Below are 17,435 nucleotides of genomic sequence, written 5' to 3' on the forward strand. Positions count from 1 at the left end.
ATGGCAAGCCACTCCAGTAGTATTGCCTAGAAAATCCCATGGATGGAGGAGCCTGGTAGGCTGCAGTCCATGGGGTCGCTAAGGGTCGGACATGACTGAGCAACTTCACTTTCACTTTCACACATTGGAGAAGGAAATGGCAACCCACTCCAGTGTTCTTGCCTGGAGAATCCCAGGGACAGGGGAGCCTGGTGGGCTTCCGTCTATGGGGTCACACAGAGTCGGACACGACTGAAGTGACTTAGCAGCAGCAGTATTTGCTTAATGTATTTAGTTGCTCTGGTGTTGAGTGCATTTGTATTACTATTCCTAATTGGTAATGTCTTCTTCAAGAATTGACCCCTTTATAGAAGGACCATTGTCTCAGGTGACTGTATTTTACTTAAGATCATTTGTCTGGTATAAATACAGCTGCTTCTGCTCTCTTCTGGTTTCCACTTGTGGAATGTCTTTTTCCATCCTTTCACTTTGAGCCTGTGTGTTCTTAAAGCCAGAGTGAGTCTTTTGTAGGCAGCATATAGTTGGGTCTTGTTTTTTTAAATTCATCTAGCCATTCTTTGCCTTTTGATTAGAACTTCAATCTGCTTATATTTAGAGGGATTATGTATATATCGGAACTTACTGGGCTTCCTCAATGGATCAGCAGAAAAGAATTCACCTGTAATGCAGGAGACCTGGGTGTGATGCCTGGGAAGATCCCCTGAAGGAGAAAATAGCAACCCACTTCCATATTCTTGGCTGAAAAATTCCATAGACAGAGGAGCCTGAAGTCTAAAGGGTCGCAAAGAGTCAGACGTAACTGAATGACTGAGTACAAATACAAGAGCTTCCTAGTGCCATCTTTTTAATTGTGTCTTGGCTATTTTGTAGTTCTCTTGTTCCTTTTTGATTCTCACTGGGTTCCTTTGTGAAATGGTGATTTCCCACTGTTGTATGCTTCTTATTCTCCATCTTTGTCTTTTGGGAATCTAGTCAAATTCTTTGCTTTGTGGTTATCATGAGATACATAAAACATCTTATACCTAGTCATATTTTACTCTGATAATGGCTTAACTTCAATCACATACAAAACCTTTCCAGTTTTACTCTTCTTCCTTTAATGTTTTTTTAAATGTAATAATTTGCCTTCTTATATTGTGTATTTATTAGCAAATTATAGTGACCTAATTTACTTTTGATACTCTTGTTCTAATCTTTAAAGTAGCATTGTGTTAACATCATATTACAGGGTTCTGAGTTTGACTACATATTTATCTGTATATTTTTTCTTTTATGTTACTGGTTAGCCTCCTTTCATTTCAGCTTGAAGAACTTCTTTCAGCATTTCTTGTTAGATAGGTCTAGTGATGATGAATTGCCTCATCTTTTGTCTGGAAATGTCTTTATATCCCTGAAGGATAATTCTGCCACATGTAGTGTTTCTTTTTTTTTTTTTTAATTAAAATTTTTTTTTTTAAAGTTTTGACCAGCCAAGCAGCATGCAAAATTTTAATTACCCAACCGAGGATTAAACCTGTTCTCCCAGCAGTGGTAGCAGAGGTCAGAACCACTGGACCATCAGGGAAGTTCCCAGGTGGATTATTTTTGATGGTTTTTTTCTGTCATTACTTTGAATATATCATCCCACTGTCTCCTGGCCTGTAAGATTTCTTCTGAGAAATTCACTGATGTCCCATTGGAGGTTCCTTTGTAGGTTATAGTCTTCTTTTTTTCTTGCTGTCTTTAGGTTTCTCTTTTTTGTGTTTGACTTTTTATACTTTCTGGTTTTTTTTTATTTTTTTATTAGAAAACTGAAATTTACAATGTGTTTATATCACTCACTGAGTACATGGCATTTAAAAACAACATCATTAAAGAAAGATAACAAAAACACAAAGTCTTAAAACCTACGGGATATGGAAAACATTATCCACTGAGGCTTTAAATGTAGTACACCTTACATAAAAAGGAAAAGCAATGAGTATACAAGTATACATCCAGTTTAAGAAGTTAGCAAGATAAGCAGAATAATCATAAAGAAAAGAAAGCACCTAATACATACCAGGTATTAATGCAGTAAAAATAAAATTGAGAGGCTCAACAGAGTCAAAGCTGCCTTAAAAAGCTTCTCTAAAAAGGGAAACATCAGGTAACAATAATCAACAAGAAAAATCTTGCAAATAAACTTCAACTTGGGAATTATTCATAGAAGCATTAATAATATAAATAATAGAAACAACTTTATGTTGTCTCCTATACAAGGTTATCATTACCATCTTTCTAAATTCCATATATATGTGTTAGTATACTGTATTGGAGTTTTTCTTTCTGGCTTATTTCACTCTGTATAATGGGCTCCAGTTTCATCTACCTCATTAGAACTAATTCAAATGTGTTCTTTTTAATGGCTGAGTAATACTCCATTGTGTATATGTACCACAGCTTTCTTATCCATTCGTCTGCAGATGGACATCTAGGTTGCTTCCATGTCCTCACTATTATAAACAGTGCAGCGATGAACATTGGAGTACCCGTGTCTCTTTCAATTCTAGTTTCCTCAGTGTGTATGCCTAGTCTGTTTTTTTTTTTTTTTAATAAAATGCCTTGGAAAAGGACATTTTGTTTGACTTAATGGGGCAATTTGTTTATTAGCTTCATGAACTTGATGTCCAGATCTCTTTCCAGATTTGGAAAGTTCTCAGCCATTATTTTTTTAAATAAGTTTTCTGCCCCCATTTTCCCTCATTTTTCCTTCTGGAACTCTAATGATTTGGATATTGGGTTTTTGAGGATGTCTTCATAGGTTATGCAGACTTTCTTCACTTTTTTATTCTTTTTTCTCTTTAGGCTGAGTTCTTTCAAAGGTCCTATCTTTTTTTTTTTTTGGTTAAAGAATCTAAAAAATATTCATTTATTTATCTGGCTGTGTCAGGTCTGTTGCAGCATGCAGGCTCTTCTTTGAGTCCTGTGGGACCTTTTGTTGTGGCACACAGACACGCTAGTTGAGGTCTGCAGGCTCTGGGGCACAGGGGCTCAGTAGTTAGTGGCGTGAGGGGTTAGCTACTCCGTGGCATACGGGATCTTAGTTCTCTGACCAGGGGTCGAGCCCATGTCCCCTGCATTGCAAGGCAGATTCTTAACCATTGGATTACCAGGAAGTCCCCCTAGCTGTCTTACTGATTCTGTTTTCTATGTAGTCTACCTGCTTTTGATGATCTCTATTTCATTTTTCATTTCATTTGTTCAGCTCTTAAACTCTAGAATATTTTTTCAGTGATTTCTATTTCTTAGTTAAATTTCTCATTTTTATCACATCCTGTTATTTTTTTAAATTTCTTTGAATTGTCTTTCTGTGTTTTCTTATAGCTTAGTTTCCTTAGAACAACTACTTTGAATTCTTTATTGTATAAATAGTAGATTTTCCTGTCTTTAGATTTGGTAACTGGAAGATTATTGTGATCTTTTGGTGATATGATATCTTCTTGATTTTTCGTGTTTCCTGATAGAGTCCAAAATGCATCAGCAGAAACTCCATTCCTTTAATGGCCTCTGGGAATCTTACATGCTACTCTGACTTGCTCCCTCTTCCCAGGCGTGGACTTCCTCTGTGATAATCTGGATGCATTATGAGAAATGAGAGAATTAAGTCTCTTCAGCAGAGGCCTGCACAGACTTAGATACCAAATGAGTGTGGCTGTCCCTTTAGAAACTGGACTCAGTGACTCTCGCTTTCCCCTATGGGAGAAATCATGGGCTGTCTATTTAGCCACATGCTATACCTGTACATTATGTGATGCAGGCTGCTGCTGCTGCTGCTCAGTCGCTTCACTCGTGTCCGACTCTGTGCGACCCCATAGATGGCAGCCCACCAGGCTTCCCCGTCCCTGGGATTCTTCAGGCAAGAACACTGGAGTGGGTTGCCATTTCCTTCTTCAGTGCATGAAAGTGGAAAGTGGAAGTGAAGTCGCTCAGTCGTGTCCAACTCTTAGCAACCCCATGGACTGCAGCCTACCAGGCTCTTCCATCCATGGGATTTTCCAGGCAAGAGTACTGGAGTGGGGTGCAGTTGCCTTAGAGACAGGCTATTCCTCTTATCCACTCCAGCTCATCCAAACTTCTTTTTTTCTTTGTCCTCAAAAGGAATGTTGAAACTTTTCCTCTGGAAATATGGATTTCCACAAAGCCTCTCTCATCGGAGGGCGACTGCTGAGTCATTGTTCTGCCTGTACTCCCAGACTATAGCTCAGGGGCTGGACTTGGCTCAGTCTCCTGCAGGTTTCACAGCTGGTCTGTCTGCTTGTTACCCAGTGCTCTAGTGAGCTAGGTTTGCCGTAAGTCCCTTGGAGTAAGGTGCTGGGTTCCACTCCTCACATGAAAGTTCTTCCATTTGTGGATAGATGCCTAATTTTTGTTCTTTAGTTTTTAATATTTATACTTGTTAAGTTTTTCCTGAATGTACACAAAAGGTTATTGGATCAGAGGTTAATTATTTATGAGAAAGAAGGTAACAACTAGTGAGTGGTTCCCTGAGTCTCACGTCTAATCCTCAGTCAGCAAAACCCAGGTCAAAGGTTCGTAGACAAAGTCTGTATTATAGGAAAAGAATGAAGAAAAATTAAGTTTTCTGTGCTTTTTATAAAAGGGAAGGAGACAACTGTGTCTCCTTCCCTTTCTGAGAGAGTTTTGTTGGAAATATCAAAGTCATCGTTGTTATTCAGTCACTCAGTCGTGTCCAACTCTTTGCAGCCCCATGATGTACTGGAGCACACTAGACTTCCCTGTCCTTTACTTTCTCCTGGAGTTTGCTCTAACTCCTATACATTGAGTCAATGATGCCATCCAACCATCTCATCCTCTGTACTGTCCAGCTCTCACATCCATACATGACTACTGGAAAGCTGCCACAGCTTTGACTATATGGACCTTTGTCACACAGTGAAGTCTTTGTAATGTAAATAAATCTCTCTGTGATATGACCAGGCTCCTTTGTCTTCAGTTCTATGACTGGGAAGTGTCTTCCTGCTCTGAACGCTCATCCCCTTTGAAATGTACACACATCCCTCCAGGTTTAAGTAAACCTCTCTGGGGCTTTCACAGTTGTAACGTAATTCTAAGTTTGCTTTTAGTGCAGAATCCCAAATTTCAGTAAAATTTGGCCTGAAAGCACTAACTGTCCAGTAACATGAAAGTAACTGCCCTGAAGCCTCACAGAAGGATGTTTCTTAATGATAGAGTCTGTCAGGAAGACATAACGTAATTTGTCTATGTCAGATAATAGAACTGTAAGTACACTAAAGAGGGGCAAAAAGAGAATTACAATTACACCTCAGCGATTGATGTAGTGACTAGAGTTTTAAAAAATCATCAAAGGCAGAAAAATCTGGACAGCACTGTCAACTACATGTTTAAGAGTATTGATGTGGGATTTCCCTGGTGATCCATTGGTTAAGAATCTGCCTGCTAGTGCAGAGGACAGGGGTTCCATCCCTGGTCAGGGAAGATCCCACATGTTGTGGGGCAGTTAATGCTGCATGCCACGACTGCTGAACGCGGGCTCTAGAGCCCATTCTCTGCAACAAGAGAAACCACCACGATGAGGAGCCTGTGCATAGCAACTAGAGAGCAGCTTCTGCTCGCCACAGCCAGAGAAAGCCTGTGCGCAGTGACAGAGACCCAGTACAGCCAGAAATAAACAAAATTTTTAAAGAATTTATGATAAATTTCCTTTGAGAAAGATCACCAGCAGTCAGTAAGAATATCTGCTTCTTAGCTCCTAACAGCCTTGGAACTTAATATTTTATTATTTGTTAATCTGATAGTATTTGTGTTTATTTTCAATTCATTAATTGCTAAGTGATTGAAAATGTTTGCTTATACTTGCAATTTGATTTTTTCTTTTCGTAAGGTATGTTGATAATTTTGTGTGTATTTCCATATTGTTCCATAGCCTATTTTATTTATAATATTTTATATTGGACATATTCCTCCCTTGTCCTTGACTTTTAAACCATCTTATGTTCTTTAACTTAAATTAAAATGTTTGTGTAGTCAAATCCATCTCTGTACTCTTTTTTTGTTTGTTTTTTCTTTGATTTCTGCAGCTTATTTTTTGTGATCCTACTTGTTACATAGACTCCATATAGGGCACGCTCTTATTTTAAAACTTAACCTCGTAAAAACAAGGTAGACTCGCTCCAACCAATGAATCATTGAAACGGGCCAGGTATTATAATTTCTGTTTGTTTTTACAGCTTAGACTGTTGAAGTGTTTGAAGTGAAGTGAAGTGAAAGTCGCTCAGTCATGTCCAACTCTTTGCAACCCCATGGACTATATAGTCCATGGAATTCTCCAGGCCAGAATACTGGGGTGGGTAGCCAATCTTCCCAACCACTGCAGCATTATCCTGGTCTTCTACAATTTAATATTATGTCTTCTTTTGGTTGTCAGATTATTAATAACTTCACAAGACGGATCCAGACCAAAATTAAAGATCTTCTACAGCAAATGGAAGAAGGGCTGAAGACAGCTGATCCACATGATTGCTCTGCTTATACTGGTTGGACAGGTAAGTCTATGGGATATAAGTAATTGATAGCTTTTATTTTTGGATTATGATATGTAAGACTTGGATCTGAATTTTTTTTCTTTTAAAATGATAATGTTTTATACTTTTTTTTATATTTGTATTTCCATATAAATTGTGAAATTTTCTGTTCTAGTTCTGTGAAAAATACCATTGATATTTTGATAGAGATTGCATTAAACCTGTAAATTGCTATGGGTAGCATTGTCATTTTCACAGTATTAATTCTTCCAATCCAAGAACATGGTATATCTGTTTGTGCATCTGTTTGTGTCATCTTTGATTTCTTTCATCAGCTTCTTATAATTTTTCCCATACAGGTTTTTTGTTTCTCTTTAGGTAGGTTTATTCCTAGGTATTTTATTCTTTTTGTTCAATGGTGAATGGGATTGTTTCCTTAATTTCTCTTTCTGGTTTTTCATTGTTAGTGTATAGAAATGCAAGGGATTTCAGTGTATTAATTTTGTGTCTTGCGACTTTAGTATGTTCATTGATTAGCTCTAGTAATTTTCTTGTGACATTTTTATGGTTTTCTATGTAAAGAATCATGTCATCTGCAAACAATGAGACTTCTACTACCTCTTTCTACTACCTCTTTTCCAGTCTGGATTCCTTTTATTTGTTTTTTTGGCTAAGACTTCCAAAACTTTCAGTTTTTCACCATTGAGAATAATGTTTGCTGTAGGTTTGTCACATACAGCCTTTATTATGTTGAGGTATGTTCCATCTATGCCTATTTTCTGGAGAGTATATTTTTTTTTATCATAAATGGGTGTTGAATTTTGTTGAAAGCTTTCTCTGAATCTATTGAGATGATCATACAGTTTTTTTTTTTAACTGTTAATATGGTATATCACATTGATTGATTTGTGATACTGAAGAATCCTTGCATCCCTGGAATAAAAGTCACTTGATCATGATGTAGGAACCTTTTAATGTGTTGTTGGATTCTCTTTTCTAGAATTTTGTTGAGGATTTTTACATCTAATTTGTCAATATTGGCCTTTAATTTTCTTTTCTTGTGGCAGCTTTGTCTGGTTTTGGTATGAGGTTGATGGTGGCCTTGTAGAATGAGTTCTAGAAGAGTTTGTGCAGGATAAGTGTTAGCTCTTCTCTAAATTTTTGGTAGAATTCACCTGTGAAGCCATCTGGCCATGAGCTTTTGTTTGTTGGAAGACTTTTGATTACAGTTTCAATTTCTGAGCCTGTAATTGGTCTGTTCATATTTTCTATTTGTTCTGTTTCAGTCTTGGAAGGTTATACTTTTCTAAGAATATGTCCATGTCTTCCTGGTTGTTTATTTTATTGCCATATAGTTGCTTGTAGTAATCTCCATGATTAATTTCTGCATTGCCTGTTGTAACTTCTCCTTTTTCATTTCTAATTCTATTGATTTGCGTCTTCTCCCTTTTTTTCTTAATGAGTTTGGCTAATGGTTTGTCAGGTTTTTTTTTTTTAATCATTTAAAGAACCAGCTTTTAGTTTTATTGATCGTTACTTTTGTCTCCTTCATTTCTTTTTAACTTATTTCTGCTCCTATCTTCATGATTTCTTTCCTTCTACTAACTTTGGGGGGGGGTTTGTTCTTTTTCTAGTTGCTTTAGGTGTAGGGTTAAGTAGTTTATTTGAATTTTCTCTCGTTTCTTGAGATGGGATTATATTGCTATAAACTTCCCTTTTAGCACAGCTTTTACTGCATTCCACAGGTATTGAGTTGTCATGTTTTCATTGTCATTTGCTTCTAAGTATTTTTTGATCTCCTCTTTGGATTTCTTCAGTGACCTCTTCATTACTCAGAAGCATATTATTTAGCCTCCATTTGTTTATGATTTTTATAGTTTTTTTTCCCCTTGTAGTTCACATCTAATTTTATAGCATTGTAGTCAAAAAGATCTTGAGATGATTCCAGTTTTTAAAATTTACCAAGGCTTGATTTGTGACCCAAGATGTGATCTATCCTGGAGAATGTTCAGGAAAAAAGTGAAATCTACTGTTTTTGGATGAAGTGCCCTGTAGATATCAATTAGGTCCAACTAGTCCAATATATTGGAGAAGGAAATGGCAACCCACTCCAGTGTTTTTGCCTGGAGAATCCCAGGGACGGGGGAGCCTGTTGGGCTGCCGTCTATGGGGTTGCACAGAGTCGGACATGACTGAAGCGACTTAGCAGCAGCAGCAGTCCAATATATCATTTAAAGCTAATATTTCCTTATTAATTTTCTATCTAGATGGTCTGCCCATTGGTGTGAGCGGTTAAAGTCTCCCACTATTATTGAGTTACTGTTGATTTCCCCTTTAATAGTTAGCTTTTGCCTATGTATTGAGGTGCTTCAATGTTGGGTGGATATATATTTATAATTATTATATCTTGTTCTTGGATTGAACCTTTGATCATGATGTGGTATCATTCCTTGTCTCTTGTAATGGTGTGTATTTTAAAGCCCATTTTATCTGATATGAATGTTGCTACTCCTACTTTCTTTTGTTTGCAATTTGCATGGAATATCTTTTTCCAGCCCCTCACTTTCAGTCTGTATGTTTCTCTAGGTTTGAGGTTATTCTCTTGTGAACATCATATATAAGGGTCTTGTTTTTGTGTCCATTCAGCTAATCTGTGTGTTTTGATTGGAGTATTTAATCCATTTACATTTATGGTAATTATTGATATATATGATCCTATTACCGTTTACTTTTTTTATTTTGGGTTTGTTTCTGTAGGACTTTTCTTTCTCTTGTGTTTTCTATCTAGAGAAGTTCCCTTAACATTTGTTAAAGCTGGTTTGGTGGTGCTGAATTCACTTCACTTTTGCTTCTGTAAAGCTTTTGATATCTCCTTTGAATCTGATGAGATTCTTGCTGGAGAGAGTAATGTTGGTTGTAGGTTTCTTCCCTTTCATCACTTTTAAGTATATCCTGCTACTCCCTCTGACTTGTAGAGTTTCTGTTGAAAGATCAGCTGTTAGCCTTACAGGGACCCCTTTGTATGTTATTTATTGCTTTTTTCTTGCTATTTTAATGTTTTTTCTTTGTGTTTAATTTTCATTAGTTTGGCTAATATGTGTACTGGTGTGTTTCTCCTTGGGTTTATCCTTTATAGGATTCTCTGGTCTCCTTGGACTTGGGTAACTATTTCCTTTCCCATGTTGGGAAGTTTTTGATTATAATATTCTCAAATATTTTCTCATACCCTTTCCTTTTCTCTTCTCCTGGGACCCCTATAATTTGAATATTGGTGCACTAAATATTGTCCCAGAGTTCGCTGGAGTGTTGCTATTTCTTTAATTTTTTTCCTTTGTCCTATTCTACTTCAGTTGTTTCCACCATTCTATATTTAAGCTCACTTATCTGTTCTTCTGTCTCAGTTATTCTGCTGTTGATTCCCTCCAGAGTATTTTTAATCCAGTTATTATGTTGTTCATTGCTGGCTGTCTATTCTTTATTTCCTCTAGGTCGTTGGTAAACATTTTTCATATATTCTAGTTCTGTGTTCCATTCTATTTATCTGTGCATCCATTTTATTAACCAAGATTTTGGATATCTTTACTATCATTGCTCTGAATTCTTTTTCAGGAAGACTACCTATTTCTTCATTTGTTTGGTCTTGTGGGTTTTTACCATTTTCCTTTATCTGCTTCATGTTTCTCTTTCATTTTGTTTAATTTATTGCTTTTTGTAGACTTGAAGGTAGTAGTTCGTCTTATTTGTCAGGGTTGCCCCCCATGGCTGGGGTTGGACCAGTGACTTGTGAAGTTTCCTGGTTAAGGGGACCTGTGCCTGTGTTCTTGTTGGTGGAACTGTGTTTTGTCTCCCTGAAGGGTAGTGCCATATCCAGTAGTGTGTTTTGGGGTTTCTCTGGACTTGTTATGGCTTTGGGTAGCCTCTATGATAATGGGCAAGTGTGTGTTCCTATTTTGCTGAAGGTTTTGCTTGAGGTGTCTGGTATTGAAGCTTGCTTGCTTTTGGGTAAGGCTTGGTCTTAGTGTTGAGAACCTTTGGAAGAGCTCTTGGTGATTAATGTTCCATGGTTGGGAGGGCTCTTGGTCCTAAGTCCTGTACTGGAGTCTCCCATCTCAGGGGTTAAGGCCCAACCCCTTACCGTAGCTCCAGGACTTCACAGGCCACACAGCACAGAACACAAAACCCCAAGACTAATAGTTAAACCACAGCCAAGAACACCCAAAGAAACGCACAGACTTATATTGAGAAAAGAGCAAGAAAGAAGAGATGAAAAGAAAGAGATAAAAACAGGAGTTGAAAACGAAGAGAGTAATCAAGCCATTAAACAAATCTGTATGTGAAAATCAAGTTTAAAAACTAGACTAGCACAATGGAGAAGGAAATGGCAACCCACTCCAGTGTTCTTGCCTGGAGAATACCAGTGACAGAGGAGCCTGGTGGCCTGCCGTCTATGGGGTCACACAGGGTCAGAAACGACTGAAGCGACTTAGCAGCAGCAGCAGCAGACTAGCAAAAATACAAAGTAAAAAACATGGAAAAAATATAATATAACTAAAGAGTACTGTAAAAACAGGAAAAAATAGAATGAATTCATTTAAAAATAAGATGTTTTAACAAAGGCAAAAGTAGATAAAAAAAATAACGAAGGTTTAATAAAGAAAGAACATCATTAGAACAGTATGAAAAAGAAAAAAATATATAGAGTGATAGCTAAAAGAATGTTGCACTAATTCCTTATTTTCCTCTTCATGCAGTGTGCTGTAGTCGATCTACCTACTCAGAAAGTCTTCCAACATTCTGGAAAGGTCTTTGGACCTCTTGTGGGCAGTGTAGTGTCAGCTCAAACTCAGATTTTGCCTTACTTAGTACTTGCTTTACTTGCTCCCAGAGTCCACAGTTACCCCTAAAGTCCACAGTTTTGGGCTGATTGTGGGGGTTTGATCTGCTGCACTTGCAGCTGCAAGAGCTATTTTCCCTTCTCTCTGTTGCTCACACGGCCCCCAGTTCTCTGCTTTGGTGTAGGTCCTGCCTCTGCTTGTATGCCTCCCGCTCATGTCTATTTTCCACCTAGACATGAGGGGACAAAAATAGCAGCCCTAATAGGGCTCATTTGTTCAGTTGGACTGGGGAAAGGGAGGGGCACGGCAGACACATTTGGGGTGTGTGGAGAGTGCCCACTGAGGCTGAGATCTGCAGGAAGTTGCCACACTCTAAGGAAGGTCATGCACTTCCCCAGGGGAATTGGCCTCAGGTTGTGGGTCCCTAGGCAGAGTCAAGCTGCTCAGGCCTCCAGGAAGGTGTGGGCAATGACCTGTGCCCACTCTCAGGTTGGTGGCAGTTGCAGCCCCTGGGTCAAGACCATAGTGGCCTCCTGTCCACCGCCTCTGGCCCCCACACTGGCCCTGGCAGCAGTCAAGTGTCTATGTCGTGTCCCTCTGGTATCACAAACTGCAGTTGTGTCTATTTCTGCATCTGGCTCTTCTGCCGGATTTTCTGTTTCTGGAGTCACTGACCTCAGCTGTCTCCTTTTTCCTCTGGCACTTGTGAAGATAGAGTCCTGCATTCCATGAGCATGGGGAGTTAGAGCTTTTCTGCAGCAATGATCTTTTGCCTCTCTGGCAGGCCCAAGCTTTTCCCTGAACTCCTTTAGCTGTATCATACTGACCTCCTAAGAGTATCTTCATGGTAATCAACCTCAATCCTCTCCCTGGGGTCCGACCCCCAAAGCCTGAGCCTTGATACCCATCCTCCACTCACTGTGGCAGGCATTCAGGCCACTTGTTGACTGGGAAGGTCTGTTTGGCAAGATCTCTGTGGTGAATTCTCTCAGTTTTGCCTTCTGAACACCTGTTCCTGGATTCCCCTCTGAGAGTCCAGAGGTCCGCCTGACCCCTCCCATGAGGGGGTTTCTGAGTGTGTGGAAACTTTTTCTCCTTCATGACTCGCTCCACAGGGTGCAGGTCCCCATCTCAAAATCCTCAGTCTCATTCTTTATCATTATCCTTTGCTGTATCTCATTCTTATCTTATCTCAGAGATAAGATTGACTTATCTTTTTGGAAGTCTGTCTTCCGCAGGTGTTCAGAAGTTGTTCTGTAGGAGTTGTTCCACATGCAGATGAATTTTTGATGTGTTTGTTGGAGGAAAGGTGATCTCCCCATCTTACTCGTCTGCCATTTGAAGGTCTCCTGGACATTAATATTCTTAAACACTTGCCTACCTATCCTGAGCCCCAACTGCTTCCATTCTGGCCACATGTTCTTTCCAGGCCTGTAATTTTATTTCTAAAGAAATTCTTTCTGCTTGATGTTTAAATGTCATATGAAGTTAGTATGTCATTTTTGTAGCATTAATTACCTGACCTAATATATGTCTGACTTTTTAAATGTGTAATGAGAACAGACTTGCTCTAAGGTCTGTTTTTCTTTGTTTGCTTCTGTGTCTTTGTCCTTTGCGACAAGCTACATTTGTGTGACTTTTCCGGCCTTATAGTTATCAATGACTTAACCTTCTGTTTGTACTCATTTAAATCACTTGTACACATAAAGATTTTGATAATTATAATTAAGCAACCAGTGATGACACTTCAAATCAAAAATTTTAATTTCAAAATCAGTTTGCCTTAACTAATCTTTATATTCTTTTTGTTATTTTACCATGGTGCCATACATTATAATAGCATAGCTATCTAGGGAATATAAAAGAAATGAGACAGACCTTGGTTTTTTGTTGTTGTTTTTTAATTATTTATTTTAATTGGAGGCTAATTACTTTATAATATTGTATTGATTTTGCCATATATTCACATGAATCAGCCATGGGTGTACATGTGTCCCGCATCCTGAACCATGCTCCCACCTCCCTCCCCATCCTATCCCTCAGGGTCATCCCAGTGCACCGGCCCTGAGCACCCTGTCTCATGCATCGAACCTGGACTGGCGATCTGTTTCACATATGATAATATACATGTTTCAATGCTATTCTCTCAAATCATCCCACCCTCGTCCTCTCCCACAGAGTCCAAAAGTCTGTTCTTTACATCTGTGTCTGTTTTGCTGGACAGACCTTATTTTGAGGGATTAGAAACACAGTATGATTATTGTTAATGACAATTCACGTGTAAATTTACAGTCTTTTCTTGCTAAATTTTTATAGTTTAATCAGTAAACAGTATGGACACAAGTGTAATGTTGGAGTCACCAGGAACTGGTACTTGTTTTTCAAGTGACACCCAAATATGATGGCCACGATCTCTTTGTGTTTTTATTGTGTTTATAATTCATTTATGTTATGCTTTATTATTTGCCTATTGTGACTACAATATTACACAGTGACAATAGAATTGAATTTTTCAAACTTTTGTACCCAGACAGACATGGAACTAGTTCTCTTACAGAAATTTATCCTAAATATAAAGTTAAATAATTTTTGCTAACTTGAAGTAAAATACAAAGAATACAATTATTTTGAAAGGAAAAATCAATTATTAGTAGCACAGGTTTCCCCCATGAAGTCTTTTACTTAAAGCATTTTTTCTTGTTGAAAAGAGGTTTTAACTCCATTATTGTTAGGCCCCAAATTGGCTATGCTTCGGAATTATCTGGAGAACTTTATAATACACAGAGACTCCATTCCAGGACAGTTATATCAGGAACTCAGAAGGTATGATTCTAAGAATCATTGTTTTTTAAAAATCTCCAATTGTTGTCATTTTGGGGGATCACTGAGAGTTATCATGGAAGTATTTGGCTTGACTGATTTCAAATAATATTTAGGGCTTTGGGGTTCATGTAGCAGTATGGAATCCACTTAGACCCATACCTCCCTGTCTTATCTCTTAAAACTGTACAATATAAGAATAATTGCCTGGAGAATCCCATGGACGGAGAAGCCTGGTAGGCTACAGTCCACGGGGTCGCAAAGAGTCGAACACGACTGAGCGACGGAACGGAACGGAACGGAATTGAACTATTCAAAATTTATCTCTTTAGAAAAATATGAGATAGAGAATATACACAAATAATACAGGGTTAAAAACAAATACCATCCAGAATGACTATGGAAAGAGTGTTGGTAGAGCAGGGGAAGAAAGACAAAGGATCCAGGGGTGGCAGAATCTGTCCTATCACTCTGCACAAGTGATTATTCCCAGCAGGAGTAAGACACACCCTGAGGGGAAACTTTGAGGGTATATCCGAGTGAAAAGTGGGCAAGTAATGCTGGACAAGGTAGAGAAGAAAGGTATCTGGTTATATGGGGAACATAGGTTTTATAGACTTTCTAACAAAACACTATTCTGAAAAAGAGGATTGACTTAGAAAGCAGAAGCTGCATTCCTGGTGACACTGCTAATGTGTAGGAAGGAGGGAAACATCAATGGCAGGTGCCTTCTGAAACAAAAAAGATGAGAGTCAAAGGAAAGCTGGCCACCAGAAGTCATCATTTGTTAAGTAAACTGTTCCTCACCTAAAAAGAAGATGCCTTTCAGATTAAAGCGACTCTCACTGTCTTCCTCTTCTAGAGAATCTTCCTATTAATATTTGATCCAGAAAAATCCATCTGTTTCAAATTTAAGAAAAAGATCAATTATTTACATAATATTAGAAAAAATAAAAAATAAAATCAAAGTTTGTCAGCAGAAGAAAACATAGCAAGGAAGTTCTACTACAAGATGGAGAAAAAGTACAGCGCTTTTCAGCATTAATTTTGTGACTTAATTATGCAATATATTCACAATGCAGAAATAATGGAACTCTGCGAAGAGACGGGAAGGCAGTAAGATGATATAAAATAAGAATTGACAGAACTGAAAAAAGAAATTCAAGGAAAAGACAAAATCACGTCAGAAATGAGGACCAAATTGCAAGGGGTTGAAGAAAGAATTGAAACCACAGAAAACACAGGAATACATAAAAGGAAAAATAAGAAAAAAAATTAAATTGAAGGAAAACTTTCAGTTTCTGCCTGACATGTAAGGAGTTACTAATAAAAGTCACCACCTTGTCCTAAAATTAAAAACTGAACAAACTGAAAAATCAACAACTTTTCTATGTCATGTAACCCCAATTTTCTGGATCCATCAGAAAATTGGGGTTACATGACAAATAGCTACACCTAAAATAGGAGCAATATGGAGGGAGATGCAGAAAATCACAATTTACTAGAGCAGAGACCTACAAAGGGAGATCACCACAGGAACCTAAGCTGTAATTGATTGATGCTAGAAACTCACTGTAGGCAAATATGAGAGAGGAAAAAACTCCCGGAGGACCCAATCATAGGGAGGCTTCCACACTTTTGTGAAGTTAACTGCAGCAGTTATCCCAGGTCCTCACTGTGAATGTTGGAAAAAAATCCCTGCATGCTTCTTGTGGGGTTGAGGGGCAAAGGAACCATTTTTAAATATTCCAGAGCATTCTGTTCTTAACAAGGCCGGCCTTCAGGAGAAATTATTTCACCAGAGCCTAACCTACTGGATCGGAAGCTGAGCTGCCTGGGGAAAGTGTAATAGCCGACCGCAGCTCCCTCTGGCATCCTGTCCAGCCTGAGGAGAGGAAGACACTGAGGAGCACTGATGGAGTTCATGGTCCAGGGGCACGTGTTCACTGAGACCTGCTCGTAGGACCGTGGAATGCTCCCACTCCCGCACTCCTGACCACTCCATTACTATAAGACTATTTGCTGCCGTTTCTTTTACCCAGTACTTTGTCTGCCTTTCAACAGAAAAATTGCTAGACATACCGAAAGGCAAAAACAAGCCAGTTTGAGGCGACTAAACAAACGTCGGAACCAGAACAAGATATGGAAGGAATGTTGGAATTATTGGACCAGGAATTTTTAAATACTTTGATGATATGCTGAGGATTTTAATGAAAGGTAGACAACTTGAAGGAACCCATGGATAATGTAAGCAGAGAGATGTAAATTCTAAGAATTGAACATAAATGCTAGAAATCAAATACATGTTAACAAATGAAAAATTCCCTACTGGACACAGCTAAGGAGAGGATCCTTAGTTTAAAGATACAGCAGAAGAAACTTACAAAACTGGAAAAAAAAGAAAGCAGAATATTCAAGAAATGGGAAACAATGACAAAAGGTTTAACATTGTGAAATGGGAATACCAGAAAGAAAAGAAACAGAGAAAAGATCAGAAGCAATATTTGAAGCAATAATGACTAAGAATTTTTCCAAATTAATATGCACTAAACCATAGGTCTAGGAAGCTCAGAGAATACCAAACAGGATAAATACCAAAAACAAAGAACAAAAACCTGCATCTAGGCATTTAATATCCAGACTTCACAAAACCAAAGGTAAAAAAATCTTGAAAGAGATACATGCATCCCAGTGTTCATCACAGCACTATTTATAATAGCCAGGACATGGAGTCAACCTAAATGTCCACAACAGAGGAGTGGATAAAGAAGATGTGGGGCATTCCTGGGCTTCGTTGGTGGCTCAGACAGTAAAAGAATCTGGGAGACCCAGGTTTGATCCCTGGGTCAGGAAGATAACCTGGAGAAGGGAATGACTGCCCACTCTAGTATTCTTGCCTGGAGAATTCTATGGACAGAGGAGCCTGGAGGGCTACAGTATACAATGTAATTTACTCAGCCATGAAAAAGAAGGAAATAATGCCATTTGCAGCAACATATGGACCTATGTCATACTGAGTGAAGTAAGTCAGACAGAAAAAGACAAATATTGTATGATATCTCTTATATGTGGAATCTTAAAAAAGGATACAAGTGAGCTTATTTATGAAATAGAAATAGAGTCACAGATGTAGAAAACAAACTTAGAGTTACCAGTGGGGAAAGCAGGGAGGGAACAGTAATTTGGGAGAATGGGATCGACACAGACACACTAGTGTATGTAATGTAGAGAACTAATAACAACCTAGTGCATAGCA

The 17,435-nt window shown here is 38.4% G+C and overlaps 1 protein-coding gene across 2 annotated transcripts in view; it reads left to right on the plus strand.

The window, feature by feature from the left end:
* LANCL2 (LanC like glutathione S-transferase 2) overlaps window positions 1-17,435 on the plus strand; it is a 103,215-nt gene that overhangs the window by 28,396 nt on the left and 57,384 nt on the right. For both annotated transcript variants that reach the window (XM_088831755.1, XM_055414811.2), the window contains exon 2: window positions 6,428-6,545. In XM_088831755.1, the coding sequence (XP_088687881.1) occupies window positions 6,428-6,545 (118 nt within the window). The remainder of the gene's footprint in view (window positions 1-6,427; window positions 6,546-17,435) is intronic.

Source organism: Moschus berezovskii, chromosome 24 (assembly GCF_049115385.1).
Source record: "Moschus berezovskii isolate FMDL1 chromosome 24, NW_MosBer_1.0, whole genome shotgun sequence".
NCBI lineage: Eukaryota > Metazoa > Chordata > Mammalia > Artiodactyla > Moschidae > Moschus > Moschus berezovskii.